This window comes from Vigna unguiculata, chromosome 7 (genome assembly GCF_037176805.1).
Source record: "Vigna unguiculata cultivar grain cowpea cultivar isolate G323 ecotype 2 chromosome 7, ASM3717680v1, whole genome shotgun sequence".
Classification (NCBI taxonomy): domain Eukaryota; kingdom Viridiplantae; phylum Streptophyta; class Magnoliopsida; order Fabales; family Fabaceae; genus Vigna; species Vigna unguiculata.
The window spans coordinates 909,976-936,256 of NC_140798.1; the positions used below are offsets into that span (position 1 = coordinate 909,976).

General features: G+C 27.7%; 2 protein-coding genes across 3 annotated transcripts; both read left to right on the forward strand.

Moving 5' to 3' along the window:
* The first annotated feature begins 4,733 nt into the window (after window positions 1-4,733).
* LOC114191739 (uncharacterized) lies at window positions 4,734-7,623 on the forward strand. Its single transcript, XM_028081107.2, has one exon. It carries the CDS (start codon window positions 5,402-5,404, stop codon window positions 7,211-7,213), a length of 1,812 nt encoding a protein of 603 aa, XP_027936908.1. The 5' UTR covers window positions 4,734-5,401; the 3' UTR covers window positions 7,214-7,623.
* A 3,475-nt stretch (window positions 7,624-11,098) lies between these two features.
* ATBET12 (Target SNARE coiled-coil domain protein) lies at window positions 11,099-16,077 on the forward strand. Of its 2 annotated transcripts, none has more exons than XM_028079232.2 (6): window positions 11,099-11,320; window positions 13,242-13,398; window positions 14,354-14,410; window positions 14,489-14,548; window positions 14,643-14,728; window positions 15,709-16,077. In XM_028079232.2, the coding sequence occupies exons 1-6, from the start codon at window positions 11,307-11,309 to the stop codon at window positions 15,734-15,736; spliced, it is 402 nt and encodes a 133-aa protein (XP_027935033.1). In that variant the 5' UTR covers window positions 11,099-11,306; the 3' UTR covers window positions 15,737-16,077. The 2 variants fall into 2 exon arrangements, with proteins under 2 accessions (XP_027935033.1, XP_027935034.1); XM_028079233.2 differs by having other exon boundaries at window positions 14,643-14,681.
* Window positions 16,078-26,281: the final 10,204 nt, after the last annotated feature.

Consider the following 26,281-nt stretch of genomic DNA (forward strand, 5'->3'; position numbering starts at 1 on the left):
TAATTGTATTTGAGTTGTTTATATTGTTTAACACAATTTTGCTTTAATGTTAAGTCAAATACTGTTATGAAACGCGTTTGAAATATCAAATAAACTTAACAAAATTTGATTAAAAGAACTGAGTCTATGTATTTCGAGAAATGAAAGACTAAATTGATCCAAAGTTTCAAAATAGACTAATTTCAAAATTCACCGAAAGTTAAGTGACCAAAAAAATATTTAACTCTTTATATATATATATATATATATATATATATATATATTATTGACTGGCATTATATATTATCATGAACTATTTATTTTAATTTGAAAATTACATATATTTTGTGTGTTTTTCCTTTCATGATTACTATTGAGCTAAATCACTTTCTACCAACTCTTAGTCATTTTTCTTTCTATACTCTTAGTTTTCGTTTTCTGTCATCAATTATTATAACCATGATGCTAGATACATGCATCGTAATTTAACCTAAAAAATTATCCTCACTTGTAGAGTAATACTTATTTTAATATAACTACCTTTTCCTCCTCTTTTATCAAACTCATTCCATTTTTTTCTCCATTTAACCTAATTAGCTTTCTTTATGTTGTTCTATAACAAATAACAAATTTGTGTTAGGAATTCAAGTGTGAGTCTAAGTTTCGCATTGACTAGAAATGAGAAAGTAGAGCACTATATAAAAATAAAGATCCATAAACTCATTACCTTAAGATTTTGGGTTGAGATTGATATCAATGTCTTATATGATTGGACTTAAGTCTCATTGGTGTTTGTTCTTCCCAATAAAACTTCCTTTATAAACCTAACAATTTGAACCCTAATTTATTATAAAGATTATATTTCTTTTAAATCTACGTGTATATATATATATATATATATATATATATATATATATATATATATATATATATATATATATATATATATATATATATATATATATATATATATATATATGATAGATGGAACTCATTATGAAGATGGATAGCACGAGAGAGGCCACATGATGAGAATTTTTAGCAGAAAAGATAAACAAAAGTTCAAAAGGAAGCATGATCCATGATTACTGAGAAAAAAGCATGGTGATTGTGTTAGGTTCATCTTTCTTTTTGTCACTATTTGGTTGCCCTTTTGCAGAGTGAATATCCATGTGCCTCAAGGGTTTATTTTGGTTTTGGTCACCAAGTGAAGTAACTTTTTTTAATTAATAATTAATATACTGATTAATAAATTAAAAAAAAAAAAAAAACAATGACACCAAATCCCACTAGGGCAAACTTTTGACAAAATTCCTCGTAGAGTCTTTTCCCAAATTCATTATTCTGTTGGGTCAGTTTTCATCGGAAACACTATTCTTAACAAATCAAAACCACTCCAATGTCATATAATGCAGGCGAGGGCATGAACCGAAAGGGACAATAGAATTGGTAGTTTATTATTATTTCAATATATCCAATAGTCTTATATCATTTAAGAATTGAGATCGATAATAATTTAAATATTTTTCTTCTTAATCATCTGAAACAATATTTAAAGACAAAAACTTTTAAATTTTGAAACAGATAATATATCGGTTATGATAATTAACTCTAACGAGTTAATACATTTTTTTTTCTACTTTTACATTACCATTTTGTTGCATGGATTAATATTTTATGAACTGTATAACTTGGTCTCTTAAGATTCTCGATTCATCTCGTGCATTTCATACATGGTTATCCGTCTTTGAAAAAAGAAGAAGAAGCAAGATGTTCCATTTGAAAAAGAAAAAGAAAAGGAAGAAAAAGTTGGTAAATGAAGAAGTGGACGATAAGAATAGAAAGCAAATAAAAATCAAATGTACTCTTATAATTGTTTGTTTACTTTTTATGTATATGTAAAAATTGTGAAATAAATTATGGTCACAATTTTATATATTCAAAGTATCATGATTGACGTTGGTCTGACGAAAACTCATAATTTAAGTCGTTTCAAAGTCTGTTTTGGTTTAATTTGTCTAATAACATGTTGGAAGCTTGAATTTTAATTTTAAAAGAAGTCTATTTAATTGAATAGGTTAGTCTAGGGTTACGAAAAAAAAATCTTTGGACAATTTCATATTCATTCTATTTTTTTTCTTCTATTGCATCCATCGTAACTATATGTTACGAGTCAATATATAATTTTTTAAAATATGTTTGTAATCTTTAAATTTGGACATGGATTTATATTCCAAATTTTAATATATTTTTGTATGTAAATGTTAGAAATGAATAAATATAAGTATGTTAATCTAATAATGTTAGTTTCTTTTACGTTTTACATCATTTTTTATGTTGTCATAGAAAAGAAAGAGATATATTAAAGAATATAAACGGTTCAAAAATCATCCTAAAATGTTAGAAAACATAAAAATATTTAACGTATAATTAATTATAAAAACTATATTTATTTATTTTTATAATTTGTAGACCAAGCTATATTAAAATTTTAAATAAAAAAAAATCTATTTTATATAAAAATTTAACAACTAAAACATATTTACCCATATATATATATAATTAATTTTATTTAACTTTTTCTTTCTTATCAATGTGTAATGTGTACGAGTGACTTCATATATTAATTCTTGTGTTCCTTCCAAATCCCTCTCTCATCATCATCATCATCATCTAAATTAACATGCATTGTTTAGACCAAAAGTCACGTCGGATCCAACGTTAATGGTATGTTTGTTTGGTTGGACTGAAAGGATAAAAAAAAAGAGCAATGTTATGCATGGAGGAAGAAGTCAAATTTTCCATAGTTGGTGTCCTAACTTCTCCCTTTTTGACCCTAATTTTTTCTTTTTCTCAAACTACTTTTCCAACTTCCTTGTCCGTTTCAATTCCTCACATTTTGGGAAACCTAATTAATTACTATTATTGCATTTTTCTTTTAAATTTAAACTATATGACTAATAACTATACAATTAATTTACTAATGTATAATTTATTTAAGTACAAATATTTAAATTCAAACAACACGAAGAAAAAGGCATGACAAAACATCCACTAAAAACCATCCATTTTTTTTTTGAATGAAAAAAATTCAATTTTACAGATACCAACATGATCATTTACATTGTTGACATTTGAAAGAGTTTTTTCAATCATGTTAATTCATTTTTCATGAATTAAATATAAATCCATTTTTTAATATTTATAATATGGGTTAAATATGTTTTTTGTCTTTTAACTTTAAGTGAATTTTGAATCCATTACGAAGTATGTGAATTTAATCATTTTAATCAAATTGTGTTAAGTTTTATTGACATTTCAAGCGCGTTTCATAATAGTATTTGACTTAACATTAAAGCAAAATTGTATCAAACAGTATAAACAACTCAAATACAATACTGAAATACAAACGAAACCTAATAAAATTTGATTAAAATGACTAAATCTACGTATTTCGAAAAATGAAGAACTACATTGGTCTGAAGTTTCGAAATGGACTAATTTCAAAATTTACAGAAAATTAAAGAACAAAAAACATATTTAACCCTAATTTAAAATACCGGTTTCTAACAAAAAAAAGTAAATATCAGTTTAAATTTATTGAACTATAGTTTGAATTTCTACTATAAATTTTCAGTATGTTATTTAATAAATAGATATGGAGATACTTATAAAATGTTAGTAATATACAAAATATTATTTACTTAACTTCCCCTGAAAGATGAAAGACATTTGATTGTCTTGTACTTGGTATTCCATTCACTCTTCAAATTGTTATAAGATTAGAATATATGACTCATTCAATAATTTCAAATTTGGTTGAATAGTCAAAGGGGTTATGATTTTGAGCCACAAATTAAAACCCTAAGTCTAATGCAGTTTTATCATCATTTCCTAGCAATGATGAAAACTTTAAGTAGAACCTAAAAATTTCTCAGTTTATGACTTTTATTATGACTGGTTTTATTTTTGACCAATTTTAAGCAAAATCAACTTATCTCTTTCACACCCAAAAATTCCCACGATTTTGGTTGGAAATTTCAATTAGGGTAAGCATCCCTCCAATTCAAACCAACCTCTTTGTGATCTTGCTGATACAAAATGAAGAAAAGAAAAAAAAAATGCTATTTAATCTCTAAAAAAAATTGTTGATTTCAACTAATTATTTTAAAATACATGAAAATATATGACTTGTCATTGGATCACAATATAAGGTTAATTTATTCTAACGAGAATAAAAAGCCTAAATTTCAAGATATTTAGATTTATTTAAAGAATCGTTATTCTTTATAATTTTTTCATACTTGGGCACTTGAAATCATACTTCTTTCTAATCAAATAGTTAAAAATAAAATTACATATTAACCATGTCGCACACCAAGATTAAGTCTTTTTTTTTTTTTTGTAAAGAAATATCACAAAAGTTCAAAGATGAAAAAAAGTCATAATCTTAAAAACCACAATGGAAAGAAAAGAAATAAAAAAAGACTCATTTTTTTAAGAACAAAATTCGGTCTCTAATATTTTAAACTTTTACACCTAGAGACAAGATACCATTAGCAACTTTTTCTTCTGTTAAGCATTGAAAATTCAGAAAGTGTAATAGGAATTTTGGTGAAGCAAGTTGGATAGTTAAATATAATTTCCCCAAATTCTAAAGAATGGGTTAAATAAGATTCACACATTAAAAAAAAAATGGAAGAGAGGAATTGAATGAATGAATGGAGCAGCTACAATGCTTCCAAATTTAAAAACCCCTTTAGTCCACATTCCACTTTCTAAAATTCTGATACCACTTTTCTAACACCAGACACCAATCATCAAACAAACCAAACTCTCACACTTCAAAAACCAACACAACACAAACACAGAACAACCTCTCTCTCTTGTTATTGCTGCACTGTTCAATCAAGTACACCCATCATCTTCCCTCTCTTCACGCCTGCCATAGCACTCAATTTTGTGGTGCATGCTAGTAACTACTACTGCTTTTAACTAACCTCTCTTCACTTGGATTGGAACAATTTTCAACCTTCTTCTGCTTCTTCTTCTTCCTCCTATTCTCATCATGCCACACCTACCTTTCTTCTCTCTCCCAATGTTTTAACTTTCTTCAACACCCTCTGACTTCTCCACTACCTCTTCCATTTACATCATTTCCTTTCGCATCCTTGCTTATTTATCAACATACCCCTCAAACAATTCATCCAAAGTTTGCAACTTCGATAACCCTTTGGCCTTTTCTCCTTCTTCCCCGTAATGGGTCTCTCTCCAATTTCCCTCACAGAGTTTATCCGTTCTGGTGTCTGACCTTGGGCTTTCGCTTTTCCCTGTTCTATGTTCCCAAAGGTTTAGCCTTTGGGTGGTTGTTTTTGGTGTTGCCACATCCCATTTCGAAGAAAGTGTGTGTGTGGCTGCAGCTATGGTTGCTGAAGCTTGGATTGTAAAGATGGGTAACCAGGTAAGTTCCAATCTCAAGCATGCCCTTCTTCTTGAAACTTTGACAAAGAGGAAACAGAACCACAAGAGGTCAGAGACCAAGGAGACCATAGGTATTCTTTCTTTTGAGGTAGCGAATGTGATGTCGAAAACCGTGCACCTCCACCGGTCGCTGTCGGAGTCTGAGATCTCAAAGCTGAGGAATGAGATCTTGGGCTCAGAGGGTGTCAGGAATTTGGTGTCCTCTGATGAGGGTTATCTCCTTGAGCTGGCTCTGGCAGAGAAGCTTGAGGAGTTGAATAGGGTTGCCAGTGTGGTGTCTAGGCTGGGGAAGAAGTGCTCCGAGCCTGCCCTGCAAGGGTTTGAGCATGTGTATGGGGACATTGTTGGTGGGGTTATAGATGTGAAGGAATTGGGGTTCTTGGTCAAGCACATGGAGGGAATGGTGAGGAAGATGGATAGGTATGTTAGTGTCACTAGGAATTTGTACAGCGAGATGGAGGTGTTGAATGAGTTGGAGCAAGCAGTGAAGAAGTTTCAGCATAACCAGCACGAGGAGAGTAGGAGGGCTTTTGAGCAGAAGCTCATGTGGCAGAAGCAGGATGTGAGGCATCTTAAGGATGTTTCCCTTTGGAATCAGAACTTCGACAAGGTTGTCGAGTTGTTGGCAAGGACAGTTTGTACCATTTATGCTAGGATTTCTGTGATCTTTGGAGAATCCGCCATGAGGAAGAATACCCTTGGCCTTGCCCTCGGTGGAGGCTCGCCGGCATCACAAAATGAATCTGGTTTTGTGTCTGGAAACATCAATGTTCAGACAAATTCAGAGAGGTTGAAGCGCAATCAGAGCAGAAGAAATCGAACTCATTCTGGTTCTGTTGGGAGAGCAGAGAGAAAGGGAACTACTAGTAGGCCTCAGATTGATTTGAAGAGAGGTGATTTAGCACCTCTTCGACCTGAAGATTTTGGTTTTCCATGTGGAACAAGTCCAGGGAGACTTTTCATGGAATGCCTGAGTTTGAGTAGCTCAGTTTCAAAATTTGATGATGCTGATGATGATGGCTATGTGGTGAACCGGGAGGATCAACATAGTAGCTGTAGAAGTGCAGTGATAGGGAGTAATAGCATGAAGAAGGACCAATTGTGCTATTCTGGTATTCTAAATCATGCTCAAAATGGTGTTCCTTTCACTGGAGATCTTAGACATGTCAAATCTGGTGTACAAAGTTGCTCTACATTAGGTCCCAAAAGTAGGTTACTTGTTTATGCTCCTCCTTCAACACTTGGAGGCTGTGCTCTTGCATTGCACTATGCCAATGTGATAATCGTCATTGAGAAGCTGCTTCGTTACCCTCATTTAGTGGGTGAGGAAGCAAGGGATGATCTATATCAGATGCTACCTACAAGCTTAAGGGTATCCCTTAAGGCCAAACTGAAGTCATATGTGAAGAATTTGGCCATATATGATGCCCCTCTTGCTCATGACTGGAAGGAGAATCTTGATGGAATACTGAATTGGCTTGCTCCACTCGCTCATAACATGATCAGATGGCAAAGTGAGCGCAATTTTGAGCAGCACCAGATTGTTAGCAGAACAAATGTTCTTCTGCTTCAGACATTATTCTTTGCCGACAGGGAAAGGACAGAGGAATCAATCTGCCAACTTCTTGTCGGGTTGAATTACATATGCCGGTACGAGCATCAGCAGAATGCACTGTTGGATTGCGCCAGCAGTTTTGATTTTGAAGATTGCGTGGAGTGGCAGTTGCAATGTGGAGATTCTTTTATCAGTTGAGTACATTTTGGATTTTCAAATCTTCCACGTTTTCTTGACTCTAAGTATCTTATGAGGATATCATCTCAATACAAAGTGGAAAGAACACTAGGAACTTGTTCTTTGAGGATTAATATTGTTCAAGACTTGGAAAGCATAATTGTGTTTATATTACTGTTTGACTTCTGCAGTGGATAAGCAGTCATAGTTATAAAGGGTCATAGAAGTTCATTCTGAACTTGTATATATTTTTATGTACAGATTGCTTATTGCTTAGAGCATGCTTTGTTAGAAACGTTATCATGAATAGCACAGAAACTGCTACTGGTTTCTTAATCCTTAAGCCGGTGTTGATTTGTTGGTGCTTGTATTTCTATTCAAATTACATTGCTTGAAATTTGCAGATAGTACTTACAAAGGGAAATTTTGTACATGGATGGTGTCTCTCTATTGGTTACCAATCTATTAAAATGCTTGTTCCTGCTATAGACCCTTGAATCTGTAACTTTTGAACTCTCAAAGCTGAGATTTTGTGTCTTTTATATCTGTGTTGCTCTTGTGGAAAAAGCTCTCTGAAAATGGAACATTAAATTGGCAACTACTTTTCACAATCATGAAAAGATGCAAAAACAGTAATACTCCCGAGATTCTATGAATTTCTTTTCAACAAGAAAGAAGAGAATTGACTTCATTCTGCTGAAATCTCTTGATTTGTTTCCATTATGGTGGTTGAGGAGCATGTCCTACATTGGTGTAGAGGCCTAGATGAGATTACCATATTGATGAAAGCAGTGACTTGTGCTGTCACTGCACTGTTTGAAGCCTTCATAACTAACATAGGAAAATCACACCATGACAAGACTGCAATGACATGGCTGATCCACCTGTGTGATATTCATTTATAACACTGCTCAAACTTTATTATCTTCTGCTTGATTTTGCTTCATACGATACCTAATCCATGCATTGACTTTAGTACGGTTACAAGTTCCACGTCAAGATCATTCATAAGATAATTTTATAATATATAAATGAGGTATAAATCTTATTTTACGAATCGATTTTGTGGGATTGAGTTAGATTTTAAAGTCCATTTCTAATAAGTACAAAAACAATATTTTTATGTGCATCTTAATACATTTTTGTTTCCAAATTTTAAAAATAAATGAATATGATCATCACATTAATTTTCTTTTACATGTTAAATGGTATAATCACATCAAATGTTAATATAGAACATCATTTAACACGTAAATTATATTCATTATTATTTTTAAAATTTGTGGACTAAATAATTAATGCTTTTCTGAATTATGGTAAAAGTGGTGTGATTTGTTGATTTACTGGTGTATTATTAATATTATTATGTTAGTGGGAAGAGAAAGAAGAAAGAAGAAAGAGTGGGTAGCATGTCAGTTGAATTAATATAATTAATTACTAAGTCCAGGCTGGGAAAGTAGATGGGTAGAAGATGGCAATAAAAAGGGGTTTCAAAGAGTGTGAGTGTGTAGTTGGATGGCATTAATCTTTTGTGGGGGTTGGGTTGGGTTGTTTTTGTGGGGATTCTGGTTCTTCACTCCTTTCATCACTTGCTTTTCATTATGTCACACAAAATCAAAGACCCACACTTCTTAGATTCTTCTTTTTCATTAACATATATCTTTGGTGGTGGTGTTCATCAAATCACACCCCATATAACTTTTTTCATCACCATGTTTTCAAAATTACTTTAATATGTTTCAAAAGTATTTTAGAGGTTTTCTTTTGTTCCTTCATAATTTATTTTCTTAGATTTTGTTTGTTTTATTTTTGTTTCTATTTAGTATTTTTCTTAGTGTTATTTCAAATGCTGATGAAAAAAGTCCAGTTTAATTTAGATAATGTTTTTATAATCTAACTTGACCTATTTTATTAGTTTTTGGAATCTTTCTATCATACCAAACTTATTTTTACTGCTATAATTTTTAATTGTGAATGAATGTACCAAGATACAATAACTCTAATTCAACATAAAAAAAGACATTTACAAGTAAATATTACTGAATTTTATTTTAAAATTGAATACTTATTGCAGTTCTTACTAATGTATCAATATTTAAGCTATAAGATGTAAAGGATTATTTAGAAATAAAAAATGTTAATACCAACTTCCACTACATTCAATTGCACAAAAATCTGCCACGTTTTAAAATTTGATTACAATATATGTAAAAAAAAAAAAATTAAACCTAAGATATAATCATGTCAATTGAAACATCCATGTCTAAAAAAAATTGTTTTCTTATACATTATTTCTGCACCAATTTCAACCAAACCTTGAACTCAATTGAATAGAGTGAATTGATTTTAGGGTTCTAAACATAGAGATTGTAGAAAAGTGATTAATAATAGGTTGTTGTGTGCTTGGGAAGCACTTATAACTTCTCCACCAATATGGTTTCTTGTCAATTTTTAATTAATGTCTTCTTTACAACCATGAGTACTTTTGTACCATTCTTCATGTCACTTTTTTAATCCATTGTGGTAAGGTTTTAAGACAAATTTTGTGTGCAATTTGGAACCCAAAATTTAATTTCCAAACTTTGGTATTTTAGATAGTGATTTGATATGTGATAATCACAAATATTTTTAATTTTAATTAGATTTTTGAAAATTAAACTATGTGTGGATCATATGTAGTTTTATTAACTATGCATGTTATGGTCCCCACTAAAACTTCTTTAGTAACATTTTTCAATGTGAATGAATATTTAACTCACTTGTGTGTCCTACTTGAAGAAATTGCATGTGCACACTTTCTTATCAAACTTAGAATTTTTTTTTCCAATAGCTTCCAACACCTCTTCATGGTTCTTTCAAACTTAGATGTGACTAATTTTTCCTTAATTAAACATAAAATTTTCATACAATAATATTGCAAAACATTTTTACAAATTAATTTATGCGTAAATTAGTTTTAGCTTATTCTTCAAATAAATATTTAAGACAAATTATCTACAAGAGGTAAAAAATAATAGAAATAAAGAACTATTTTTTTTTTATATAATTTGGATTACCTTACTAACACATGATGTGAGTGTTGAAAATTTTATGTTAGTTTTCTTAACAAATTTATTTTTATTTTTGTATAAAATAATTTTAATTTATAAGAAAATTATTTCGCTTTTTTAATTTTCTATTTATATAAATATTTACAAACAAATGTATTCAACTATACATTTTTACAAATAAGAAGGTTAAGTAGGAGTACCCTTTTATGGGTAGCTCGAATAGTTTATCTAGCAATCTTGCACAGAGAAAAAGTACGTAAAATGAGTTTTAATTTTGTTTGATTAGAAAAAGTTGCAAAAAACCTATAAGAGAGAAAAATAAATAAAAAATGAAGGTAGATTAATCATGAACTAATATATTAATATCTATAATAATATACAACATTTTCTCAGTGTATAATTTTTTAAAAAAATTATTTTTAAGTGTAATTATTTTCTATATAAAACACGTAATCACTAACTTTCTTGCAACGAATCTATTAAACTTTTATTTTTAATATTTCATACACTAAACAAATGAAAAATATAAATTAAAATATATTTTAAAGAATTTATTTTTCCTTTTTTAATATTTCAATCAGAACCCCTTCAGTCATTTATATGAAATAAACAATATAAAAGTTGCATATCAAATAAAATAAGTAATTAAAACTTAATTTTTTAACTTGCACCCTTGAATTTTTAATAAATTAATAAATCTACACCAACACATAAGTGGTAAGAGCTTTTAATCTAAAGTACCTTAATTTTGTTTTTTATTATAATTATTCTGCTATCATATATAAATAATTTTATTGATTAACAATGTAAAACACTTTGATTTTACATTCATGCATAAAAATAATTAAATTCATTAGTAAACACATCAGAAGATACGACACCGTATCGATCCTGTGTTCTCATGAGTTATGAACCCAATCCAGTTACACACTGGTTTCTTTCTCGGATCTGAAAAGAAGAAACTTTGTCACCATTTTCAGCACAGATTCTTGGCATCCAAACACGAACAAGATCTTGCACATAATCATCAAATTCTCCGCGAGTCCTGAGACTTATTGCGAGCAATGAGTTACAGAAGGTTTGTTTTCGAAAAGACACAATTTTGATCTTTAATCTGTTCTTTCGATTTTTATTTATGCGTTTTAAATTTTAAATTGTAAAGCCTAATGCGCGCCCTCGACGATCTTTTGTTCATGTCATGTGTTTGTGCTTTGTTCATTCGCTGGTTGCAACCTTGTGCGGTATGAGGTTGGGGTAGTTTTCAGGTTTGAAGATTTTGGGGGCAATGGTGGATCTAGATGTTGAATAACTTTTTCTGTGGTATTGGAGTTCATTAAAAACAAGATATAGTAAAAATTTCAGTGAGAGTGCATGTCTGGTTTCAACTTGTTTTGGGGGGAAATTGTTTTTCTTTTCAATTTCTCAGTTGGCATTTTGAATGTCGGCTGTTTTAAGGCAAAATAAAGTAATATAATTCCAGAAACACGTAGAGGTTTTGAAATTATGGTTTTTGTTTTTTTAAATTAATCCAAACTAAGTTTGCCTTGTAAATTTAGTAATATGCTTGAGTCCACACTGAGAGGTAGAAGTTATCATCATGTCTGCTGGGAAAGATGTGAAACAATTGCTAAATTGTCAATGCTTCTTCTACTGGTTCTGAAAAATGGTCAATTTCTAAATTATCACACCTTGGTTGTGTGATAATTTTATTTGAAGATATAATATTTAACTTTTTTTCTAACTCACGTATGTGAGACTTGTTCTTCAACATTTCACACAAATTCAACTAGCTTGACCCAAGTGTGACTTGTCTTTAGTTTTCAGCCTGGGCTTGTTAAGTTTTGGGTCTCAAAGGCTACAAGTTTTGCTTTCATTTATTATAGTGGCTTTGTGCTACGCATTTTTGAGTTTTCAAGGCCTCAGGCTTGATTTTATTTTGACACTATTCTTTTGTCATAGCCTTTTAAAATACAAATTTTGGGCCTTTCACTTTCGTTTGTCACTCTATTTTTTGCATGGAAGGATTATTCCTTCTCTTATTGATTGCAATGATCGAGGAGAGTACATATGTAGGTAGAATGGAGAACCATAAAAGGAAACGGAAAATTTGCAATTTCTAATATTAAACTAGGAACTCCTAAAATACAGAAACAGAAATAAAAGAAACAGAATATTGGTATATAATCCCTTTAATTATGCTATGCAGCAGGATCACATAATATTTGAGTTTGAGATTGCCTTCTGACGAGTTCTATACCTTTTTCTTGTGTTATTTCAGATTTTATATTGTCAACATTTGTTTTAGTTGTACTCTGCTGTATTTTTTTTTTCTCTTAACTTCTATATGAGGGAATTGTTACCAAAAGAAATCTGTAAAATCTATTATCTGAAGTTTAGTTAGGTGAGGAAAATTCATTGGTATAGTTATGTAAGCAACAGGGTATAGAAAATTGTGTGTTTACACGACATATGCTATCATTTTCCATGTAACGAGTGTTGGCAGTAGCTTAAGGCCTATCTTGAGATAAATACCCTTGTTTGATTATTGTCAAATCGGTTCCCCCCATAAGACCTTGTCTCTGATAGGTTTTAGAACTGCATTTTCTCTTGCTAAATTTGCTTTTGCAAATCTGGAATCATCTTGATTCACACTGCTTCTCATGAATATTTCTTCTTGTTTTATAGTTTTTCAGGAAGTGATTGATTTCATTTATGTTGTCAGCAATTATTCTTTGCCTTTTTTTAAATTTTTTTAACATTAACATGATTGACTATTGAAATTAGATTGTTTCATGTTTGGAGTTCAAACCGTTGAGAACCAAACCAACTTTTGAGTTACCGTTATCCTATAAAATCTGATATGGGGCACTGCTAATGTTTATTTTCTTCTAGTAGGCTTTGATGTTCTTAAGTTGATTTCTTCGTTGTTCTAAATTTTTTTGAAATATTATTACTCTCTTGTATATTAACTCTCATAACTGTTTAATTTTTAAATACAGAGATAATCGTCCGTCTAGATCATCACTGGTAGATGGTTTTGATAGTCTGGAGGAGGGTGGTCTAAGGGCTTCTTCCTCTTACTCGCGTGAAATTAATGAGCAGGATAATGATAAAGCCATGGAGACTTTGCATGACAAAGTTTCCTTTTTGAAACGAGTAAGTTTTATCTATCCAAGTACTGTTTCTTTTTTGAAGTATTAAATAAATTATGGTCTTCGTGCCTGGCTCTATGAAATGGAAAGATTCACGGAAAAGTTCTGCCAGTGTTGAAAATATTTCTTGCCATGGCTCAAATTTTGAAGTTTGGCTATACTTTTGGCATATATGTTGTTTCTAATTTGTCCATTACCGTTTTGGATCATTAGCTGAGATATTGGGAAATGTCTGCCTTGTTTCTAATTTCCTGCTCGATTGTAAAAACGAATGTGTTTGTACTTTTTTTAATGGGCATCAGTTAATTTGTAAATAAGGGATTCTGAATTTATGTTAACTGCAGGTCTGGTAGTGCTTGCGATTAGTTCATCAAGGTTATGTTTGTGCGCATGTATGCCGTGACCTTTGTTCCTTCTTAAGTGTCTTTTATGGTTTATATAGGAATTGAGAAGTACAATTAATGTTCTCATTCGTATTAAAATTATTATCTGATTTCATATTATACCATTTACCTCTCTAATTAAATAAATAAATATCTCCCATCTCTTATTATTCGTCCTTTGTGGCAATTTCATGATAAATGTGTAAAATAATTAAAGATTATATTTTATATTTGTCAAAATATAGTAATTAATTTTGTCTTAGACATTTTAAAATTATAAGTAATAGGGAACAACATTTTACTAAAAACTGATAGTGAAAGGGGTGAAGGTAGCAATTGCTGGCGAAATCTCATCCATTTAAACCGAATTTTTCTTGTATTTTTTGTATTGGATTTCTTTTAAAGTATGAATGATTGGCCAGTTACTACTTTAATGTCTAAGAAATTATTTAGCCTATGGGTTTCGTTGGATAAGGTTCTAGTTATTCATTTACTAATTTGCTTGGAGGAACCACTAAAAAAAATGATCTGTTGATTTATATTTTCTTGGACTGTTAATATTTACTTGATCAACAGTTAACAGGTGATATACATGAGGAGGTTGAGAGTCATAACCAGTTGCTTGATCGGGTGGTATGTAAACAATACACTTCGTGTGTTTCTGTCAGAAACTCTCTTCCCTTATTCTAATTGGCTTCCTTTGTAAATTAGGGTAACAAAATGGATGCGTCAAGGGGTATGATGATGGGAACCATGGATCGATTCAAGAAGGTAATGTTTTTCTGCATTAATGTGCCTCATTTTGTCTTGTTTTGATTTCACATGATTGGAAAATTATTTAGTGTGCAGAAACCGGATTTTGTAGGTTTTTGAGAAGAAATCAGCGAGGAAAACGTGCTCATATGTAGGTTATTTCACACTTGCCTTCATATTCATATACTATCTTATCAGGTAAAATGATTCAATGCTCTTTTTCCTGTTTACCTTGACATGACTGAAATGAGTAGTTATGAGAAAAATCTTAGATCCTGTCTTTAATGTTATAGATGTTTATACTTCTCGGTAGGTTCATAAACAAGGTAATCTTTAAGAAACATAATTAAACTATCAAATGCATTTTCTTCTTGTGCTCATCCTTGAACACAAGTGCTGTTGAGTTTCTGACAATTTTGCTAGGACTCACAAATACAGTTCTTGGCTCATTTCTGCAGAAATAAATGAAATTAGTGAGAAATGCAATCTAACACTTTAGCTGCAAATCTAGGACCCCTAGTTAGTTGGAGCATTTTATTTAAATAATAATAATAATAATTATTATTATTATAATGGAATGTAATGAAATGCATAGCTGAATAAATTTTAAAGTACCTGAAGAGCGGAAATTGTAATGAAAATGTAAGAAAGAATCTAGCCAACATGACGAGAAATGCCAGCAACACCCTTTTTTGAACACATTTTTTATTATTGACTAAATTTGTTTTTTTTTTTGAATCTCAGATTCTTTTTAAAGAGTTTCTATTCTATCCTGATTTTGTAAACAATTTTAGTCAGCATGAGAATGTATATTAAAAAGAGTGTTAGGTAGTGGATTGCTAGAACTTCTCAAGACAATTTGACGCTGGAATGAGAATCTGGGATTCAAAAATGAGGATGCGAAGTTCAAAAATTTCTCGATATATACTTAAAATTTTCTCAAGATGAGGGGGTGCATTTGCACACTCCAATGCAACAGAGGTCCCCCACCTACACTCTCTCTTAAGCACACTTGTTGGATGAAATTCTCTAACACAAAGTGAATTACCCTGCAAAAATTCCTCATATGTACGAAACATAAATATATTTGTCTGGATCATGTTCACTGGCACACCTGTAATGAATAATAACACGAGATGTTTACTATTCACTGATGCAAGCTAGCATTTACTTTGCAGGATCCTAGGATATTTTACACTTGGGTAAGCACTTGTTGCTAAATGGTCGTAGATTTGGTCCTGTGATGGATGTTTGGAAGAAAAATGATGAAATCATGCGGTCTTGTGCTGCAAAATGTTGGAACCATTCTATTCCTTTTTGGCTGAGATGGTTTGAGACTAACCTGTGATCGCAAAAACTTGTTGAATACATGGCTTAAGGAAAGTCTATATTGTATACTTCCTCTGTTGACCTGGTTCTGTATCCATTTTTTCATAGTTGACAATTGTAGGTTTGAGATCATTTATTATGTAAATTTCTGGAATATGAGATGATATATTCAATTGTAAGTAGAAAAAGTATATCATAAAACTGTTTTTTTCTTCTTCTTTGGATGATTCACTTTTATCTAAAACCATATAAATCTATACTTTAGGTGTTGGAAATGCTGTCAATTACTATGAACTTTTAAATTATATATTAAGCTTTTCAACTTTATTTTGGTACTAAAAAGTATGGTCTTGCAATTCATCCTTGGAGAAATTTTTTCAAGAGATCATGTGATGAGTATATCATTGCATAATGCGAATTTGTCATTATCATCTGATGATAACTTTCTTTCTATGCATCAATCACTGATTTTATCATTTTTTGTATAATGTTGATACAGTCAAATTAACTATATAAGGTATTACACAAAGAATGGATGATAACTAAGCACATCGAAATTAAATTTTGAACACTGACCTTGACATCAAACATTGGCATGTGGACAAAAAGATTGTGAAAGAGATTATGAATAATCTAATAATAAATAACATAATAAATATAACTGATTACTTGTAGTTTTTCTTATATCTCTTTGCCTGATCAAGTATTTCAATTCAGGTGTTGACAGTAACTAGTGATAAGAAACATCAACAACAAAATGGTGAGAAAGTCAATAACATCTTTCATGCTTTGTTGATTCAATTTGAATGTTCATGCTTGTTTTTGCTACTATTTGCTTCTTTCATAATTTGTCTATTTGGATTTTCCTGATGGCCTATAGAGCTTTGTCACCATTGGTTCCATTTCCTGAAATATTAGTACCTTTATTTGGGATGATTTAGTGATACTTTTGTTTTTGTCTCTTAGCTATTCTTTTTCTTCACAGAATGAGGCATAATTTCCAAGTGTGATCACACTTGATGGTTAACATAAAAAAAAAAAAATTATTATAATTTTCTTTGTTATTAGGCCACACTTTATTAAATTCAAGTTTATTCATTTTTTAATGGAGGATGGAATTGTATTGTATGAACCTAACTTATTTCGACTAAAATTATTAGATAATAGTATCTAAAATGTATAACTTTTTACAGTGAGTTTGCCATACACAATGTATAGCATATCTAAAAAATATTAGAAAAAAAAAACGAAAATAAAATACAGTTTCTAATAAAACAAAATAAAAAATACAATATAATTAAAATTATGAAATTTGTTGTATGCATATCTCTATTACTTGATTTGTTTATTATGTATTTTATTTTCACAAAACGTTCTTATATGATTTATGTTATTAATAAATTTTTTTCTTTTTTTTATATCATTATGATATAGCATCCCAATCATATATGAAAGACTCAAAGGGAAACTCATATCAAATGTATAATCCAATTTTAAAAACAAGCAACCCCAAATAAGAATGGAATTTAACAAGTATTTTCACATATGTGGGAAATGTGACAAATGGGTTCAGAATTAAAAATACTTAAAAAAGACCGGGGTACACTTAGTAAATAGGAAAGTGCAAATATCAAAACTGTAAAACTAAGCCCTGGAGTTGAATGGACCCAACTTGGTCCATCAGAATCCTAAGCTTAGCCCAGAATACTGCTAAGAAACCAGCTTCAATCAAATCACATGGCTAACAAAAACCAAAATAAGATAAAATCATAAAACTAAAATAAAAATATAAAAAAATATGAGTTTAGTGTTTGTTCCTAAAGTATATTCTTACACTACCTATGTCTTTTATTTATCTTTAAATGTTCACTTCAACTAGAAATAAAGTTAAACTATGGTATATCAATGAATTTTTATTTTATAACATTATGTTAAATTTTAAATATAGTATCTTAAAATGGTACAAGAATATATTTTAATCATCAAGTTTATTAGGTGTTTCGTGATTCTTTTACATGTTATCAGTCTCTTTTAACTTTTTTTCTGATATTTTGCTTTTCAAAAATTTGTTTTCTGGTTTTCATTTTTATTATTATCCTTGCTTATTTGTACTCACTTTTTTTTTCACTATTATTGAAATTGAAATTTCTACTCCTATCCATTTGTTTAAGAAATAAAATTATAAATTAATTAATAAACCATCCTTTATCATTTTCTCTCTTTCTTTATGTTGCCTCATGTACAACGGAGCTCATAATAATAATAATAATATTATTATTATTATTATTATTATTATCTTACTTTTTGCAACTTTAGAAAATTAAATTTATCTTTAATTAATTCTATAAAAATAAAAATTAGTTAGACATAAGTTGAAAATAAAATTATATGTTAATTATCGTTTACTGGTCAACTAATTATAGACCAACATATAGAAATACTAATAGTCTTAATGTTATTAAAAAATATAAAAAATTAAGAAAATATATACAGAAGATAACGTTGAATGTAGTAAATATTAAGTAATATATATATATATATATATATATATATATATATATATATATATAATATTTGTGATCTAGGACACCTAGTACCATATAAAAAAAAAAATTAGACATTCAATAATAATAAAATTCTAACTATATGACTATACACATAATATCTAAAAATGAAAATAATATAATTTTACAATTCAAAAAAGTTAAAAGAAAAAAAAACAATTATGATAATAATAAATGCTTTATATAATATTATGTTTTTAAAAAAATTCTTAGGTCATAAAACTCCTACACACAGCTAGAACATTATATCACGTTTTTTATTTTTTATTTCAAAAAGGAACAATTTTCATTGTTCATTGAAATTGATTAAAAGTTACACAATTATTACTATATCCCATTCTTTATGTGATGAATTCCTCATTATATATTGCTCCTAAACAATATTAAAAGAAAATTAATGTAAGAAGCTTTTACATCATTTTTACTTCACTAGTTAAGTTGTGCCATAATTGATGCCCTAGATTCACTCAACATGAGGACATGGTCATGGGACCATTGTAACACCACATTGTCCATAATTTCTTATCTTCATTAACCCAAAATATTAAGAATAGGTTTATTGATGCTTCAATTCTTTCATGCTATGTTGGAAATACTTTATTTCATTAACAAAGTCTCAATTATTGAATTATATATAAGGATGTAATCATTATAAAAAAAAAATGCACAATTTCACTTTTATAAAGTCTAAGACAACTAAGTTTTGAAAAGAAAAATTAAACATCCAAAGTTTAAAAATAGTAGGAGTAAATATTAGTTTGACGACTTAAGTATGTTTTTTTCCCTTTAAATTATTATAAAAATATTATATTCATCTCTAAATTAAATTATAAAGTATTTCATCTTTGTATAATAAAAATTAGTGTAAAATATTCTTCCTAATAAATAGTATATGAAATGTTTCTTATGCGGCAAATAAAATGTTATAATAAAAAGTAGAATGAAATATGTTTTTAAGTCTCTATGCGAAATTAGAATTTATCTTATTATGTTTTAAACCTTAATATATATTTTAATTATCAAATTTTAAAAATGAATAAATATAATCTTCTTGACCTAACAATTTATTTATTTTTATTTGTTAAACAATATTTCTGGATAATAAAACAAGGTAAACGTTTTGAGAATTATGTTATTTCGTTTATAAAATTTGGGATCAAAATATATTAAAATTACCAAAATATATTAAAATTTGAGAAAAAAATGAATTTTAATTTTGTGTCAAATTTTAAATATTAAAATCTTATTAACCTAAAAAAATATAGTCTATATAAATATTTTATAGAGAGAAAGTACTTCATAATTTAATTTAAAAGTTAAATACATTTTTTTTATAATAATATAAAAAGAAAAGCATATTTAACTTTTGATCCTTAAAAATATTCCATTAACATAATAAATATTGCAAAAACAGTCAAATAGAAAAAGAAGAAAGAAAAAACACTTTCCATTAATTAACTAATCTTGAAGAACCAGTTTAAGAATATGAATGAATGACCTACCCTATTTAGAACAGAATCAAAACAATCATTGTCTGTGTTAATTAATCAGTTGCATTTACTGCTTCTCTTTTTCAACAATCATACAAAGAAATTCTCACTTATTATATACTACTTCACAACTTTGTTCCTTTTTTTCTTGTGAGAAAGAGTAATCCACACTACACTCCATTCTTTTTACAATTAGTTACCATTTTGTGTTAAAACTTTTCAATCACTGTTAACAATTTATTAATTAACACAGACAGAGTCTGACCCACTAGAAGACTAATGTCACAACTGGAGGAACCATAATTATTCATAAAAAACAAAACAAATTATATGGTTAAACCACAAACCATAGGATAAGTGTTTTCATTAATATGTTTACATAAAAGAGAAAAATTACCAATAAAATTTGAAGTATGATTATTATTTTTTTTTTCTGATCAGATTTACGGTTTAGATTCTGTAAGATGAGATTATATATAGTATACAGAGTTAAATATGTTTTTGTCCCTCAAATTTCAGTGAATTTTGTAATTAGTCTATCTTCAAATTTTTATACTAATTTAGTCATTTATTTTTAGAAATGCGTGGATTTAATCCTTCTTACCAAATTTTATTAAGTTTATTTAACATTTTAAACGTATTTTATGATATTATTTAAGTTAATATTGAAACGAAAATGTGTCAAACGGTGTAAACAATTCAAATGCTATCATAAAATATGTTTGAAACGTCAGATAAACTTAACAAAATTTGGTTAAAAGACTAAATTAATCAAAATTTTAAAAAATAACTAATTCTAAATTTCAGCAAAATTTGAGGGATAAAAACATATTTAACACTAATATATAAATTTTTTAGTAAAATTTTAATTTTTTATTACAAAATAACATTAATATTTAGGGCAATAGAACTACCATATATTCAATAGAAAAAGAAAAGTTGTCCTATTATATAAATGTCTATGTCTAACAACCTCGTATTCAACAGTTAATATTTGATGATACTTGGCTATGAAAATATATATATATATATATATATATATATATATATATATATATATATATATATATATATATTTGTAATATTAGTTGAAAATTCGTTTTCAAAAATGGATTATAAACTTTGTTACAGTGACACATGTTAGCACCAACTTTACCTAGGAAGATTCAAATTCCCACAAGACAGACAACCTTTTCCAAGGCGAATATCACGGTCACCTAAAAATCCAATTACATTACTTTATCTTATATTTATCTACATTCAAACCCTATATATCACCATTTTTATATCTATAATTTCTTTTTAGCCACTTCATGTTCAAAAAATAATGATTTTTTTTTCGGCTTTAAATACTTGTTGCTAAATTGATTACACCAAAACTATTTTTTATTTTTAATTTTTTTTATCATCTAACAAATGTGTTCACAGGTGAATTTTTAGGTTTAACTCAATTTTATATCGACAAGTTATAAGGTGAGGTTTACGCTCACTTATATATTATAAATTAGACCTTATATCTTTAATAAATGTGAAATTTTCAACACATTCTCTCAAACTTAGATATATAAATCTTGAATGTGATATTAAATATTAATGGATAGTTTGATAACAGATGACAAAATAAATTCAATAGAGAACAAATCTCTCGATAACAGACCTAACAAATAACGAATATCGTTAAGATATGTTTTAACTCATAACTTTGATACCATGATAAAAAAACATACTTTAAACCTACTCAAATATTACAAAATCGACTTGTAAAGTGAAGTTTACACATACTAATATATTATGAATCTGACCTATCTTTAATTAACGTAAGATCTTCAATTTTTTGTTTACTATTTAGATAAACTAAAGAAATAAACCATCTATAAAGTATGAATTATTTATATATAAAATTTGACATATTTATAACATAAAACCTTAACTTCATATTTATAATCTTATTTTTCTTATATATCATTTAATTTTTTTTATTATTTTTCATTCTTTTTAAAACTTCCATTTAGCAACATAAATTAATTAACTTCATTAAGAAACAAACTCTCTATAAAGTATAAAATCTAGGAGAAGTTAGATCACATAGTTTGAGCATTGAGACCCTTACCTATTTCCCTATTGTTAATAAATCAACTCAAACTCAACTACATAATTTAATGAATCCTTATGCATATTAATAATCTGACTAGTTTGACTTTACATAGTTGTCATCTCCCAACTAATTTCATACTTTTTTTTTTTAACAAATATAACAAATTTATGCAAGTTACTTGCATGAGAAATCGATCACCTTAGAATTTGATATAATAGAAGAAATTGTCAATTTCATCATTAAAATTTCATGCTTTATAAGTTTTATAAGGTGGAATTAATGAATTTTAAAATTCACAAACTATTATGTTATGATTTTGAGTTTTCATTACTTTGATATAATCATTTTATTTGTTAATAGCTTTTGTGTAATTATTCATTAATGAATTAATGGTTGTGATAGTTAAATTTTGACTTTTGTAAAATATTTACTTTTAATAAGAAAACGTAAATAAATCTAACGTTTTTATCTTAAATATTCAATAATTTAACTTTTAATAATTGTTAATTAATTAGTTAATTACATTTGCAGTTAAAATTAAAATAAACTATATAATTATTATCCTACATAAATTCAGGGTTGTTATAATTAAAATTTGACTTTGATAAATATTTTATTTCTAATCACGTAAGTTATAAAAAAAATATTTATTAACAAAATATTTAAAATAACTATCATAAATAACATTTATGAATTAAGAAGAGGGTATATATATATATATATATATATATATATATATATATATATATATATATATATATAAAATAAAAACGTTAGTGTTTTGATTTTTAAAATTTTTAAATTCATTTTGTCAGTTGACAATTTTTAATTTGAAAAGAAAAAGAATTGAAAACGGTATGTTTTGCTCACGACTTTATATAGGCAAGTGTTTTTGTATCGTGTTTTTGTGTAATGACTTGAACAAAATGAAATAGAAAATCGTGTATGTGGTGTAAAATTTACACAAGAATTGATAAATCTATTTAAAACATTCATTTTGGTAATTTACAAAAAAAAAAATATACACCATTTTAGTAAAAAAACCTAAATCACCAGTTAATTGATTTTTTATTTGTTTAATAATTGAAAGTTCGAAAGATTATAATAGTACATTTTCAATTTCCATTCATATGCTTTTATTATACAAAATATTATATCAATTAAACCTTTGAAGTATTGTGTAATATAGTAATGTAAATCCATCCTATATATATCATACTCATCAATTCAACCCTTTGAAAACTCTTCCTATATTTCATTTTATAATTAGTAGAAGGAGTTCAAAATATTCTAATTAATCCATTTACAAAATAGACATCAATGTTAATTAATCAAAATATTCCTTAAAGGAATGCATGAATGCACCTGTCTGAGAACATAAAAGCTTCTGTTTTATAGATTAATATTAATGTCTCTTTCTCCAATATTTCTTTTTAATGTTCTGTTTTTTATTGAATGAAGTTAATTCAAAATCACTAATTTTAACTCATATAACTTCTTAATTTGGACCAACAAATTTAATAGTTTTTAATAAACTTCACCCCATCATAAAAAAAAAAAAGTGATGAAAAGTATCTTCTTAATCAAATATAGAATACTTAGTACACACAACCAAAAGGTAATAATAATTCTTCCTATTTTAATCACTATTATCACCATCATCCATCATCACAGCTATTTTTACCATCTTCATTTGTTGTTATCAAATTTGTGTGTTCAACAAGATTTTCAAGTCATTTCTAACTTATTTAATTTAAAGAACTTCTAATTAGTTTCTTTCAAGTCACTTCATTTTTAGCTCATAATTATTAAAATACTTCTCTTCAATCATTTTAAATTTATTAGCTGATTTCTGCAAACACCTATTTTTAAATACTTAATTAATATTTCTAATTTCCAAAACGTCTAATGACATATTAATTGTGTATCCAAATATTATACATTTTCCTATTCTATGTCTCTAAAATTTCCCCAAACACTGAATTTAATCAGCTAATTTATTATTATAGCTTTCAATTTCTTCCTAGTTATATATATATTCATATTCTGTTCCTGCATCATCTCCTTATAGCCAGCCACACCAGCAGAATTCAATGATAAACCTGCAAGTTTTCTTGCTCTAAAGCATCACAGTCATCATTTTCTTGTAGAAGAATAAATTGAAATTGAGCATAAAGAGTTTTAGTGCAGAGGCCACTATTACTGCCACAATAACACATCTGATTGTGACCATGATATAAAGAGTACAGATTTTTTATTGTTTTTTTTACTGTTTTGTGTTTAATATTAAAAGTATATTGTGATGATATTTTAAATATTTTTTAATATATTTTAAAATATCAAAATTAATGATAATACAGCTCGATAAAAGAACAGTACAATTTCAACAGAGAATCCAAATTCTGATGCACACAAATGCAGGTTTAAGATCAGTGTTTGCTCGAATTTCTGGTCAGAGTTTGTGGCCAAAGATCTGGTGTAGCAGCAGAAAGCGAAAGTGTTCATGTAAACATATTAAAAAATCAATTTCTTTTTTAAATTATATACAAATTCAAATTGACAATTTCTTTTTTAAATTATATACAAATTCAAATTGACAATTTCTTTCTTTTAATATACTACCGCATGCTAAAGTTGTTTTTTTATATAAGTTAGTCAAATGTAACAGATTACGAGACTGTTTTTTTAGCAAACTAGACGTATGTATATCTCTTATGAAAAAGTTAGAAATTAATCTTTTTTAACAGTTATTTATTTAAAGTTTGACTTATATTAACAAACGTACTCCAGAATCATTTTTTTTCGCGTATATAAGAGATATATAAACTAATCTCGAGGAAAGATATTTATCTAAATAACGAATTCAAGAATCAATTTTTTCTGTAAATCATACAAATTTGTTTTAACGTTGACGGATTCTTTATTACATCTATCTTTTGTTTTTTTGTTAATTTGACCAACAAATAAGGATAATCTTTCTATCTTAACATCTTACTTTTTATACCGGTTAAAATCGAGATTTAAATCATAAAATTATAAGATTATAGGATTTATACAATATTGTTGAGTAATTAAAAACCACCATTTACCTAATTAAATTAAATATTAACAATTAAAATTAAATTTTTAATAAAAAATTAATACAATTAAAATTTAGTTGCAAAACATCACTACATTTCTCAATTAAAATTTAATACAATTATAATTTTCTAATTTGTTGTCACAAAACGATCAAGTTACCGCTACTTAACTATAGTAACTACTTAACTATAGTAACTTCAGTATTGTTAAGTTAGTAGTGAACAAATTAGATAGGGTTAAGATAACCCTGAGTCGTCTTACGAAATTGATTTCAAATATTTGATTCTTATAAAAATACAACTAAAACTAGTAACTATCAAAATATGGGGTTTTGATATGCAAAGAATGAATATCACACAAATAAAATGTTATAAACATTGTAATAGTAAATTCCACTCTTTTTCAACATAGGAAGATTCCTTCATCGGTTATATAGAGATTATTGTTACATTAATTAATGTTGTTGATTTACAAATCAAATCAATCAATGTAAAGTCTCAGTTTATTTGTTGACATTCTCACTTTTAATCAAAGTTCAAAGTACACAATCTCAATTAAAAGTGAGAATTTGTAGATTATATATCCACAATAAATTCAATCAAATACGGTCTCAATTAAATTTTACTATTCCTATTCATATCTATTTTGCTTCCTCACCAAATAGAAAACTTGATTAATCAAAGTAAAGTCTTGACTAATTTTAGTTAAAGTGATTACCTTTAATCAAAATAAAGTTCGACAAAAACTTATTTAATCACACGAAAATTTTTAAATAAAATCAAAGTAAAATCTCAATTGAATTTAAAAAACCTTTAACTCATATGATTAGCATGCGTGTAGATTTAAAATCATTATTTTCTATTCAATTAAAAGCAAAAGACATAGATAGATTTTATTTTTTATAATATGTATGAAAATAATTATTCGATTTTATTAAAAGTAAAATTTGAACTAATTTTATTCTTTAAAATTTTAAATAATATGTATGAAAATAATTAATATAATAAAATATAGAAATAAAAAATAAACAAAATAAAACAACAAAGGAAACATAAATTAAAAAATAATAATTTGTTATCAGTTTTTATATATAACATTAATATAAATTTTACTGTACAAGAAATAATAATTAGTAACGTTTATTTTATAAAAATAATAATAAATAATAATGTTATAATTAATAAATATTAAA